Source organism: Brassica oleracea, chromosome C8 (assembly GCF_000695525.1).
Source record: "Brassica oleracea var. oleracea cultivar TO1000 chromosome C8, BOL, whole genome shotgun sequence".
NCBI lineage: Eukaryota > Viridiplantae > Streptophyta > Magnoliopsida > Brassicales > Brassicaceae > Brassica > Brassica oleracea.
Genome location: NC_027755.1, coordinates 4,134,203 through 4,147,843, shown reverse-complemented (window position 1 = coordinate 4,147,843; position 13,641 = coordinate 4,134,203). Strand labels below are relative to the sequence as shown.

Genomic DNA, 13,641 nt, shown 5'->3' with positions numbered 1-13,641 from the left:
CTAAAACCAGGAGTAAACCTAGGTCTTGCCCTAAACCCAGCGCACTGGTCTCTAACATCTCTAGGCATAGTATCAAAAACCTTGATACGGATCCCAAAATTTGTCTCTTTTGCCAATATTCGAGCGTCTTCAGAAAGCCCGCAAGTTTACACACTGCGGAAAACTCTCGAAACATATCACAGATAGAGCAGTTCACATAGAGTTAGATTACGAGATGACAATTCGTAGTCTTCCTTCTACACCCATAAAAAATGCCGTCGGCAGCAACACGCCTGATAACCTCTACATAAAAACTAGACCGTAAAGGTCTCGCTGGAAAACAAGTCGTAAGAACCTTAACTCCACGACGAACTACGAACGGCTTGATCCCTTCAACAAGGGTACGTAGGCAGCCGTCATAAGGCGCAGCCCCAATCTTATCGTGTTCTAGAGCGAGAAGACAACTTACCACAGACTTTTTCGACCATTAGTTCCGCCTAACTCACCTAACTTGCCTAACTTGCCAAACCACTCGCTAGAACCTCACGCTATAAGCTCATGGTTCTAACGAGCTGGGGGGCTAACTGTTGGGGTCAAAATCGGTCACGACGGAATCAATGTCTGAAAGTCCGTAAAAATCGGCATGAACGTTTTTACGAAAAACAAATCTTCGAAAAAGATTTATTTTTACAAAGAATCTTGCGGAGAAAACACACTCACGAAAAATCGGAGAAAAACCCGAAAAAGTTTGCACGGTCGCTACGAAGCGACCGAGCGTACGTCCCGCTCGGTCGCTACGTAGCGACCGAGCTCGAGCCAAGGTCGGTCGCTTCGTAGCGACCGAGCTCGAGCCAAGCTTGGTCGCTACGTAGCGACTGAGCGTCCGTCTCGCTTGGTCGCTACGTAGCGACCAAACTCGAGCCAAGCTCGGTCACTATGTAGCGACCGAGCACACGTCCTGCTCGTATCGACCGAGCTCGAGCCAAGCTCGGTCACTACGTAGCGACCGAGCACACGTCCTGCTCGTAGCGACCGAGCTCGATCCAAGCTAGGTCGCTACGTAGCGACCGAGCGTGCGTTCCGTTCGGTCGCTACGTAGCGACAGAGCTCTTCCAAAATGTCGATACGACATGAATCCATGCATTCTCGTCTACTCTTCAATGCTGTCTCCCGAAGACTGTAGCGAACCCATTTCATGTTTTCCGCCATTCGAAGTCATCAATCAAACTTTACGATAAAAACCGCGGAAAGTTCGTTTTTTTCGAAAGAAGTCGTAATAAACGCTTCAAGTCGAAAGACGGCCCAAAGGGACCTAAGACATTACTCGAAGCCCACCTTACGATTTCTTAACCAGCAGCCCGTAAACGGTGGGACGGTTTACGCTTGGTTCTCAAGGAAAGATATATGTCAAGTTTCCGCGGATAAATACGAAATTTTGAAGATAATTACGAAGATCGGGAAAAATGGAATATCTCCATTTTTAGGCTATGACGGCTTAAGGGCAGAAGGGGAAAATCGTAAACCGACCTAGGAGCGAGTATATAAGGAGTCCTAGGCGAGAGGCATGGACATGAGAACTTTTTCATAGAAACTTATCACTTAGAGCAATTAGGCAACTTTCCGTTTTTTGTTATTTCGAGCTGCGACTCAATTAGGTTTTGCAGTCTTTGGTTGTTAGAACTAGGAATCTCGCCGACAGCTCTCATAGCCGAGGCTTCTACCTTGTTGTAACGCTCATACGCGAATTCGGAATAAAACTCCTTTTGCTCTCTTTTTACGATTTCATATACTTTATCGTTGTTACCTCGTGTTCTGATTGCTTAGCGTGTGGTATTAGTAGATATCCGGGACCTCTGGAAAATTAGGGTTCTCCTACTTTCCTTATTTAAACGGAAATCGACAGTGTGAATTTCGGTTCCCACAGTACTCACTGATCTCTTCTTCTCTGTAGTCCTCACATACTCATCGGGTTCCAATGCGCAGATCTTCCTCTTTGTAGGTATAGCAGAGTAAACAGCGAAGCTAGGCTGGTAGTAATAATTCTCCCAACTGTTGATAGATCCTTCTGGAAAATCGTCTATCTCATTCGCATGATCACTGTCGATCGCTGCATCGAACTCATTGATCGTCGCTACAAGATTCTCGTCGATCAATTCTTTAGGTTGAGTGGCGAACGATGTTTCAGCCTCCGATTCCTGTTCAGCTTCATGGTCGCAGTTGCATACTGCAATGAATCATGGATTATCTCCAATCTCCATGTAGCATGTCTTTTGCTTGAAAACTCTCACTGGATCATAATAGACATCAAGGTCTATGGGTGTAAGGCACAACTTATTGGTCTGCATGTCGCATACTACTCCTACAATAGCCATGAAGGCTCTCCCAAGTAATAGAGAGGAGTTTCAGTTGAGCTTGATGTCAAGGACATGGAAGTCCACTGGAACTAGGGCATATCAATCTGCACCTCAAGGTTTCTGATGAATCCTCCTGAAAGCTCTATCTTCAGACCTAGATGGTCTGCCATCACCTTAAGTAGAATGTTGACTGATGATCCTCTCTCGCAGAGCGCACTAGGGTAGTCAATGCCTCCTATCAAGCATGGTACCACAAATTTTCCAAGATCACTCTTCTTCTTTAGTGTAATCCTCTGTCTCATCTTCTCTCTGACTTGGTGGAACATTCTTCCAATGTCCTCTTCAATTTTTTTAGTTTCTCTGAAGAACATCCACAGCCTGTGGGTAAAGTAAGCCTCCTCAAATGGCTTATCCAATGGGATCCCTAGAATCCTCTTTGTCAAACTATCCATTTCTTTATCACTAGATACTCTCTTCAGATGCTTAGGAACATTTTCTTACCTCTTCCTCAAGGTCTTTCCCACAGTAGCCTGATCAATTTGCATAGACTTTGGTGCATCTTCAGATTGCTCACTGATGTTTTCCATTGATGTCTCTGAAGGTTGAGATGAGTTTCTGAGTGCATTCAATCATGCTACATCAATTTTTCGGAGTTGCACTCGGTAGCATAGAGGTGTATGTCGATCAATGACTAAGGTTGACTATCGATCAGGGTTTAGTCTCTCTGTCGGTCGATGTTTGCAATAAAGGGTTTGGGAGGATAAGGGTGCTTAGCTGCGAATTTTCATGGGTCATGATTCTAACTGTTTCGCATGATGCAACTGACTTTGTCGATCGATGATGAACAACAGGTATCGATCGGTGTTCATCTGATTCCATCAATCGATGTTCCTTACCCGGCGTCATCAATGGACACCAATGTGAACTGCCGAAGCTCATGGAGCTTTCAACTTCGACATCTCCCTCCTGAAGCTTCTCCTCCTTAACCACTTGCTAGAAATCATCCTCTATGATGGCATTAATGTGGTACTTCAATGCTTCATCTCCTTTACTCTTGATGAAGGTCTCTTGCTTCTTAACAACTTCTCCTGTCTTAACCACATGTGTCTCCAACTTCTTCACATGTGTGTTTAAAACCTCAAACTTTGCATTCAATTCTGTGTAGACAATATCTATATTCCCATTGATATTCACCATAAGCTTTTGCTGACCCTTAAGAACTTGATCAATTATTGCTTCTATCTTGCTCTCTCGAGTCTGTGGTGGCACGTTTTGATAGGAAGAATTTCCATAGTTTATGTTTCTGTCATTGTTAAAGTTGTTACGGTAGAATTTCTGGAACTGTGAACTATTGTTGAAATTACTCCTCTGTCCATTCTCATAGGAGTTTTTGTACCCACTCTGATTCCCATGTTTTTGATTCAGAAAACCAGTACCACTGATAAAATTCACATCCTCTTCCAAATCTCCATCACTGTTGATTTCTATAACTTCCATATCCTCTGCAAAGCTAAAATGCTTCTTGAGAAGCTTGTGAACACTGTCCAGCTTAGCCTTAACATCATCCAACTCCTCATTTCCTAGGATGGCCGATTTTCTCCTCTCAAAATCAGTGTTCTTGGTGCTATTTCTAGACGCCAAGTTCTCAATTAGCCTTTCAGCCTCTTTTTTGGATTCCTAGTGTTGAAGTTCCCTTCACTAGATGTGTCCAAAGCCATCTGATATGCCAGTGCAATGCCTCTGAAGAAAATGACGAGCAGTTGCACTTAATTGAATCCATGGTGTGGACAGTCTCTCTGACAGGACTTGAAACTGATCCAGGAGCTTCTGAATGACTCTGTAGGCTCCTGAGTGAATGTAGCAATCTTGCTTCTTAAGTCCTCACTCGTGACTCATTAAAGAAATTGCGCATGAACACATTCTTGATGTCAGCCCAAGATGTGAGAGATCTTGGTGGTAACTGCTTAAGCCAGCGCGAAGCTTCTCCAGTCAGTGAGTACTTGAAGAGCTTGCAGAAAAGATAGTTTCAGGGACTCCATTGGCTTTAATGGCAGAAATCAGATCCTTGAACGGCTCCAGATGGTCCATAGGATGCTCGTGTGACAAACCACAGTAGGGTGTGTACACCACGAGTGTAAAGTACTTGGGTTTCAGCTCGAAATCGTTCCTCTGAATAGCAAGAGGATGAATAGCAGATATGTTGGCGTAGTACTGATTTGGACGATTGTAGTCGGCCAACATTTTGGGTCGAGCAGCCTCGTCTACAGCTTGAGCAACTGCAGGGACTTCAACATATTGATCAGAAATTACAGCCCTTTGATAATCTAACCTATGACCTGCTGCATTACGCAGATGATCTTCCTGGTCATGCAAGTCTCCATTCTCATCCCGCTCTAGGATTAGATTCGCAACCATGTCTCGCGGATGGATGTCGATCGATGTTCTGACTGAAGTGTCGATCGGCAGTAGCTCACAACTATCGGTCACCGGATTAGGAGTATCGGTCGATGTTTGATGAGAAGTGTCGGTCGAGGAACTGATGTTGTTTTCGATCGATGTGGTTCTCTTTTCTTTGCGGATCGTGCGTTCCAAAAGTGTTGGATCTGAGAAAAGTAGTGATTTTTCCTTGTTGCTTCTGGTACTGCTGGGCATTCACCTGAAACAAGTCGATAAGAAATTTTTTTATCAGTTTTCTTAGAACAGTATAAAACTTCGACTAAATCTAACTAGAAAAGATCTAATGGCGATCAAAGCTCCTCGACAACGGCGCCAAATTTGTATCGCTCAAATTACCCTAAGGGGTGATTTTACTCTCTCAAATATGAGGTTCTATTGTAGTATTTAGGGATCGAATCTACAGGGAGCTAGGGCACACAATAGATCTAAACAGTTTATGATTAAGCTAGGTAAATAATGTAAATAGTAAATTGCAGGGTGAACAAGATAGTTGTTCGATTGGTTGGTTTTCAGGTTTGTAAGAAATATGAGAAAGCATTAGACTTAGAGTTTATATTCAGGTAATCAGGACTATAATAGTATAGAAGCTAGGGTTGTATATTGGATATTCTAGAACTCAAACAAAATAATAATCTATCAACTTCCATTTGTTTAGATTATCTATTGGCTAGATCTCAGATCTCAACTGTCGTTTGTTGATCTGGAGAAAGTGTCGATCGTTGCTATTGATGGATAATCGATCGATACACCTTTCAGAACGTCAATCAATACACCTATAGGGTTGCCGATCGATGTTACTTCCAACAAGCTTTACCGAGCAGGTTTGAATTATGTTCACGAGGTTTCCTAGATCAACTTACGTTTGTTTCTAGCAATTCTAGCACAATATGAATCAGTTCAGGTAAAAGACCAGGCTTCCGGGTGCGCCTAATTATCCAAATATTATGGTTCTAGTTAGCTACTTTAGAACACATGCAATAAGATCAATTCAACTGATGGATGTCACAAACAACTCAAAAATTCTATATTTGGGGCTAATCCTTCATAATCCTATTTGGACCCTAAAGCTAACAGGGTGAACTACTCAGACATAGCAAAGCAATTTCTAACAATAAACATAAAAAATGCATAAATAGATTAAGTTTAGAAATACTGGAGTTTTCAATACAAATCTCTGAAAGAGTATAGGATTTTCTCTCCAAATTTATTAAAAACCTTAAGAATAGTTTGTTGTGTAAAATTAGAAAGTAGGAATAGTGTCTGGAAAGCGTGTGTTGCCTAGAACAATGGGAGAGCACAAAAATATTAGGTTAAAAGTGGCCAAGCGTAAATCTGTAAATGTCTTGACTTAGGTTTTAAGTCGGTTGGGCTTTGCGTGCTTCGCTGTCGATAGATGGCACAGTGCGTGCATCGATCGATGTTTGACTTTGAATGTCGATCTTTCGGACTGGTTTGATGGTGAGCTACGGGATTCTCTCATTTTATCCCCAAGATACACACAAATCATCATTTTTCTCCAAATTACTCATGAACATGTAAATTTGCTAAAAAGACTCCAATATCTAATAAATAGTTTGTAAAACACATATATATAATATGGGTAAAAGTGGATAAAATCCATGATATATCCCAATTATTCATCATTTTCATCGACCATTAAGCATGAGCCAGCTGTTTGGCCCTTCTATCGCCCATCGGCCACCGGGCAGATTTCTGTTTGGTCGACCTGTTTGTAAGGTCATGTTCGGAACAAACTATTACAATTTTTGTATATTAAGTACATAACAATAATTGTAATCTCAAAACCTGGAATCATAATTGCGTATGGGTGACACATGTTAAAACTATAATATATGAACAGGCTGTGTCACAAGATAGATGTACTATTAGTTATTAATACTCTTGTAAAAAGAGATATCCTTACTTAAACCAATAACATAAATCTTTCCCCCCAATTTCAAATAGAGGTGACCAATGTTGCCGCTAACTAACCACCTTAGATTAGATTATATATATTATTTATACTATATATAAGGCTCCACTCGTTTTTTGTTATAGGGGAATAATATTAGTGAAAAGGAACAATGTTTGCCTTTACATGTGATACTAGAAAGGAATAAAGATGAACCAGTGACATGACTTAACGTCTTATGTGTCATAATAAAATCCTACGTGTGTGAAAAAAGTTAAAATCTCTTGGGCGAAACACACTTCTCCATGAGAAAATCACAAACCCTACCAAGGCAGTCCTGACCTTAGTGTGCGTTCACCACTTGTGTTACCTTTTATTTCCATCTATAAAAACGTTATTAGTCTCTCTTATTCTACCACCAAATTCACATCCATATTACAAACTTATTTCACTTATTCCCTCTCTCTCTCTCTCTCTAGGCCTCTTCAAGCCTTTCATCTCTCTGCTTTCATAACCAATAAGTAATCATGTTTTTAGTCGCACACTTGGTCATTAAGAGTTTTGACGGTGTGGTGGATACGTCTCGAGCGGCGTATATTGAAAATGGTGGTGATGACGATGACGGTGGCTACGATTATGCTCCTGCTGCGTAATTTGTTTCCTATTAGTATAAAATGTAAATTAGGAGGGGAAAAGAGATGATATGGTATTTATATACCTAGCTAGGCCATGTAGGTACTAGATAGTGTGGGTGACTCTTCTTTTTTTTTTTGATCAAATAAAAAAAAAAGAAGTGTGGGTGACTCTTCTTAATTAGATAAAACAGGGCTTCCCATTAATGTAGAAAAGTATCTCTTTGTTAATCAGAATCACTTTTTATCTCTTAATTAACTGTCAAGGTTAATCTAGTTTCTTTTTCCTATATGTAATTTAACGGACTTCTATCTAAATAAACTCTTAGTGTTATAAAATTTTGCTTACGTGTGATAGTTTTCATAGATTTTTTGTATTTTTTGGTTTACATTAACTTTATTCATTCAATTCAAGCAACGCAATATTCGTTTTTCCAATATAAGGGAGCCCAAGTTAAAGTTTGAACCCATTGGTTTATTCATCTAGTCGTGAAAATTTTTCACACTACGAAATAGACTAACGGGGAGCCACGCATGCAGATGGAAACCAGAGACAATGAGGCGTATAGATCTTTCTTCTGGGCATGCAATTTTTTAATAGCATCATTAATTAACATTAATTTTGGTCCATCCAAGTATGAGAAATCTGAGCATAACTTTTTAAAAAGACAGAAATTAGGTTCACCCTGAACCTTTAGTAGGGGTTATTGGTTGTTGTATTTTAATGGATTTGAAAATCCGAACTAAATCTACTGTTATTGGTTCTATGATTTTCAAATCTGTATTAAAATCATGTGTTATTAGTTTAATGATTCATAAATTTTATATGAAATCAAGTGTTATTCAATCGTACGGATTTACTAATATATTTGATTTAATAATTGATTTGAATGGATTTGTTTGGATTTTTTAGTTAAAAATACAAAGACTCAAATCCGAGGAAAAACCTCCGGATTTGCATATTTTACTTGGATTTATAAATACTATATGGATTTCTAAATCAATCAAAATATATAAACCAATAACACCTCATAAATTCACCTCACACTTTAAGACCAATCAAAAAGGCACATAGATTATTAATTAAAAAATATTAAATTAAATAAACAATAGCTACAAAAAATAAAAACACTAATTTTAACGACTCTAACGCTTCCGGCTAAACTCTAAACCCTAAATCTTAAATTCTAAACCTATACCCTAAATTCTAAACTCAAATCCAAACCCCTAAACCCAAACTCTATACCCTAAACCTTAATCCTAGACCCTAAACCCAAATAATGTACCCTAAACCCAAACACTAGACTATAAACCTAAACTCTATACCCTAAACCCAAGTCCTAGACCCTAAAACCAAACCGTAAACCTTAAACCCAAACCCTATAGCAACTAAGTTTGGGGTTTGGGTTTAGGGTTTACCGTTTGGGTTTTAGGTCTAGGATTTGGGTTTAGGGTATAGGTTTTGGGTTTAGGATTTACGGTTTGGGTTTAGGATTTACCGTTTGGGTAAAGGTTTACGGTTTGGGTTTAGGGTCCAAGACTTGGGTTTAGGGTATAGGATTTAGGTTTATAGTCTATTTTTGGGTTTAAGGTATATAATTTGGGTTTAGGGTCTAGGATTAGGGTTTAGGGTATAGGGTTTAGAATTTAAGATTTAGGGTCTAGGGTTTCGCTGGAAGCGTTAGCGTAGTTAAAATTAGCGCTTTTTATTTTTTGTATTTAATTTTTATTTAATTTAATATTTTTTAATTAATAATTTATGTGTCAATTTAATTGGTCATAAAAAGGTGGAATGAATTTAAAGGTTCACCCTAGGGGGTGAACCTAAGTCTTGTTCTATTTATTATGGACATGCAACCATGTAACAGAAGTATTAACACTAATTTTGGTCAATCCAAAATAAAAAATTCCTTTTTTAATATAAAGATTTTGAACCTAACACCTCGGGCATCACTTTTAAAAGCTCAAAAGCACAAAAAGCCTTATATCAAAGGCTTCTAACTGATAGCGGAAGTTATAGGCAGCGCCGTCCCAAACAATTAGGTGGCTTAAAACATTTGAAACAATGTGGCCTTCATAGAAAAACATCGTCTCCTCTAAAACATCGTCTCAAAGACAAAATTATGTGTGTCCATCGAGAAGGTCAAAGTTTTTTAAAAGTCACGCTGGGAAGAGTTTTTGTTTGTTTGTTAAATAATTTAAATTTCTTCTTAATGTCATTTTGATAGCTATAAATATTAGAAAATGGAAACTCGTAAGAAGGAGTGAACAAAGTACTGGCGAGCGATCATGCAGTTTTGGTATTAATATCAACTCAAATAAATGAAAAAGGCTTGAAAACAAAATTTAAAATGTGGCCCTAATATTTTTAAGAAAATTATGTGGTCTAAAGCTTGTGCTTTACCTGCCTTAAGGGAGGAACGGGCCTGGTTATAGGGAGAAGAGGATTTCAGGAAGCCGCCACAAAACCTCCAAAATACAATAGAAGCTCCTGATGAAGACCTATTGAAGAATCTTCGGAGAGCCTCAAGTAAGATAGAAGGCTTTGACGAGCCGCTTAACATTGCCAAAACAACACCATGATGCCCCGGTTTGGTTTTCTCGATTTTTAATCTTTTTCACTTGTGTTTTTGTTGAACTGTTTTCTGCATATAAGCAGATAATAATTATTTTGTTAGTTGTTACTGTGGTTTGGAGTTTATGTTAGCTTTGAAAGCCTAGATGATTTTATTGTAGTTTTATTTGATAATTAATATATATCGCTAAATTATGCATTTTCATTGTGCCCAATCCTATTGATTGGACTCACAACCCATAATTATATCTTAGGATGCAGATGAATAGAGAGTTTGCATTGGTTTATGAATTGAAAATCATGATAACATAGGCCTGTATCATCATTACGCAAGATACAAAGTGAGCGGTATACAATTCCGTCACCATAATGTGCTACCATGGCAAGTACAACGAGTCAAAGGTTCTAAATCGTATAATGTTTTCTTACTCATGTATAAGTTTATTATATTGAATATACATGAGTAATGGATTATAGTTTATCGTTATAATAACAAACGATATAGGATTAGAATTTAGAATACACCAAAAAAATTATAACACGGATGAAGTTGCAAGAACACAATCGATTATACACTACAAGAAAAAGTGGTATTGATAGCACCTTAGGATACCATTGATTTTCAAACTGCTACGATAGATACATTTTTCGATTTCGGAACATATTCATAGCAGTAAATTAATGCTGTCGTGAAAAATTAACAAGTGGGAATAAAAAAACGCGCATACCGCCTAGACTTAGTGAAAGTTTTGAGAACCGCCGAATACTAAATTGTTTCCCTCTTGAATGTAACACTTAAGCTATTTAATGGTAAAAAAAATTAGAATGACGGAGAGCTCTCTCTCTCGAGAACAAACCCTAATCCCCGTAACTTCTCTCGATCTCTCTCTCAGAGTCTGTCTCTTCTCTCTGTTTCATCTCCCTCCTTCCTCAAAAATCGATTTCTATTTTAGATCTGTGTTTTTGGTGGACGATGTTTGTACCAAACCCTAATTTTTGTGTTGACCCAAGTTTACAGAGAACCCTGTCCCGTGTTAAAACCCGCCGATTAGCTCTCCAACAGACATGTACGGCGGAGGTGGGTTTCTCTTCTAACCCTTGAATTGATTTTTTTTTCCTCTCCCTGATGATATTCTTGTTATAAAGTCTGAATCTTTCCATGGTGGGTTTGTTCCACAGATGAAGTGTCAGCTATAGTGTTTGACTTGGATTCGTACACTTGCAAGGCTGGCTACGCCGGCGAAGATGCTCCCAAGGCCGTGTTTTCCCTTCCGTAAAGCTCAATCCTTTTTTCGCCAGAGCTTGCTGTTAGTATATATTTGCGTTTTAGTCCCTTGTTTCTTCAGACATATTAGTTCCTAACTTAGGGTTCTTCTCATGTGTTCATAAGGTTGTTTGGGCACTAGATGGAGTAGTGACAATGGATATGGATGTCGATGTTGATTTTTCAAAGACAAATTCAAATTCCGAGGATTCAAAGTCTGAAAAGGAGAAGGGTAAACATATTCTCTATGTGGGATTCAAGCCTTGAATTACCGCAAGGATCATATGGAGGTTATTATCTTTTTTCTCTTTTGATTTAATATTAAATGTGTGAAGTTATTAGTTAACTGCAAGTTATTTTTTCTGACTCACCAGATCTTGTCACCTATCAAAGATTGTATTGTTTCTGATTGGGATTTGGAGACTGACGGAAGAAGAAGCGGAGTGGTGTTGGAGATGGCTGAGGAAGAAGACGCAACGGCAAAAAGAAGCTGAGGTGATACCTGATTCTCTTTCGTATTTTGGTGTCTTTCCGATTGCTATTGATGTGTTTTCTTTGTTGCAGATCCTTGAAATAGGAAAAAGAAGAATGATAGTTGCCGATCCTAAAGGTACGAATCACTTCTCATAACTTGCTTACACTCTATTCACTGTCTTTTACGGTTAACTACTAGAGTTGAACATAAAGGTCTGAACTTTGGATGGAGATACTCTCAAAATGTGGTGAATCTGGGAGGAATCTCCATTGCGACCTATTTGTTTCTCTCCATATCTCTTGTGTCTTACTAACTGAGAGGTTTATGGGATGTTGTTACTGTTTTCTCCAATTACTTAATACAAGTTATATTTTATCAGTATTCACCTCTGGCTTCTCTTTAGATTCAAGACTAGATCTCTCCTGGGAGTGGCAGAAGAATGATAGTCGTAGATTCTCAAGGTACGAATCACTTCTCTTCACTTGCTTATACTCTTTTCGCTTTTTCTATGCATGTGTCATAAAGCAGATTTTGTTTTAAACTACATGTTCTGATTTATTTTTTGTTGTTGTTTTCCCTTAAAAATTATGACTTGAAGATTCTCTGCGATGTGTAATGAATCTGACTTGAAATTTCTATGTGCTGTGTAATGAATCTGACTTCAAGATAGTGAAGTGATTCTCTAGTAAGACTTTTCTCGAGGTAATGTTAACATTTCACTCTTTTCATTAACTCATATTCGTGTACTGATACTGCTGTTCTTCAGTCCTCAAGGTAATGCTGTGTGTTTGTTTCTTTCTGATTCTGTCAGTGTTGGTACTAAATGAAGCTGAGAAGCTCTCACGAGAAGCACACTTTCCAGTTCTTGACAGTTCCTCGGCAAGATGGAGGAATTTGCAGACAAATGCACACACCAACGAAGTTTTATGTATTGCGGCATGATCTCAGCAGTGGTAGGCGGTATAATACCTATATCGCCTTATACCACCGTATACGACAAAGCTCTAACTGCAGAAAACCTTAAGGTGAGACATTTCTGAAATGTTCTTATATTCCTTAACTTGTATGTTATAAAGAAGAAGTAAGTATACATGTCTTAAACTTAAAGGCTATGAACTATACTTATGATCCATTCTTAATTCAAAAGCTCAAACAGCTGAACCCATCTGATTGTTTTTTTACAGGTTCTTGGAACACCAGCTCGAGAGATTATTAAGGTGCATCCCCTACTCTCTCTGTGTAAGATACAGGCTAAGGCCAAGAAGAAAATAGGAGCAAGGTTTTGATTTAGTTCCCATGTTTTTTAGTCCCTTTATATTTTGTTCTGATTTTGTTATGATGTTTGTGTAAGATTTGATGAAAATATAGACATGTTTGTGGTACTGATGTAAGTACATTTTGGTTTATTAATGAAATATAAAATAATTTTTTTAATTTAAATATAATTAGCAACAAAACATATTTATATGAACAAGTTCTAATAGCACATAATCGATAATAGATATAGTATTGATACATCACTATAACAGAACATATGATTACGTTCAAAACAAAAGCTATCATAAGGATTGGCTAACCATAGCAAGCTAAAAAAAACGCTATTGTATGTCTCCGATATTATAGCATTGTAAAAAATGCTATAATATAAGTGGGACCTAAGATAGCTGGGGCATACTAGCGGTTTCAATAATGCTAACAAAAGCATATAATAGATGTTTCCTTATGCTAAGAAAAGCTTTTTTTCTTGTAGTGATAAGAACTAGCACTTTTTATTAGATTTAGAAACTCACACAAAACTAAACATTTCAATGTGTTTCTCTTATGGAACAACTTTCCATGAGAACTCTTTATATAGAACTAAGATACTCATTAACCTAATAGTAATATGGAAACATAAATCCTAAGCTCGACATGTTTTCCTTTTTCCTTAACTCACTAAACTTCCACTTTAATGAGTTAACTTTCTCCTATTATCCAACATTCTCGCCCCCCT

At 38.2% G+C, this 13,641-nt stretch overlaps 1 protein-coding gene across 1 annotated transcript; it reads left to right on the top strand.

Moving 5' to 3' along the window:
• Positions 1 to 7,131: 7,131 nt before the first annotated feature.
• LOC106310607 lies at positions 7,132 to 7,682 on the top strand. Its single transcript, XM_013747832.1, has 2 exons — positions 7,132 to 7,453; positions 7,502 to 7,682. Exon 1 carries the CDS (start codon positions 7,230 to 7,232, stop codon positions 7,353 to 7,355), a length of 126 nt encoding a protein of 41 aa, XP_013603286.1. The 5' UTR covers positions 7,132 to 7,229; the 3' UTR covers positions 7,356 to 7,453; positions 7,502 to 7,682.
• The last annotated feature ends 5,959 nt before the right edge of the window (positions 7,683 to 13,641 follow it).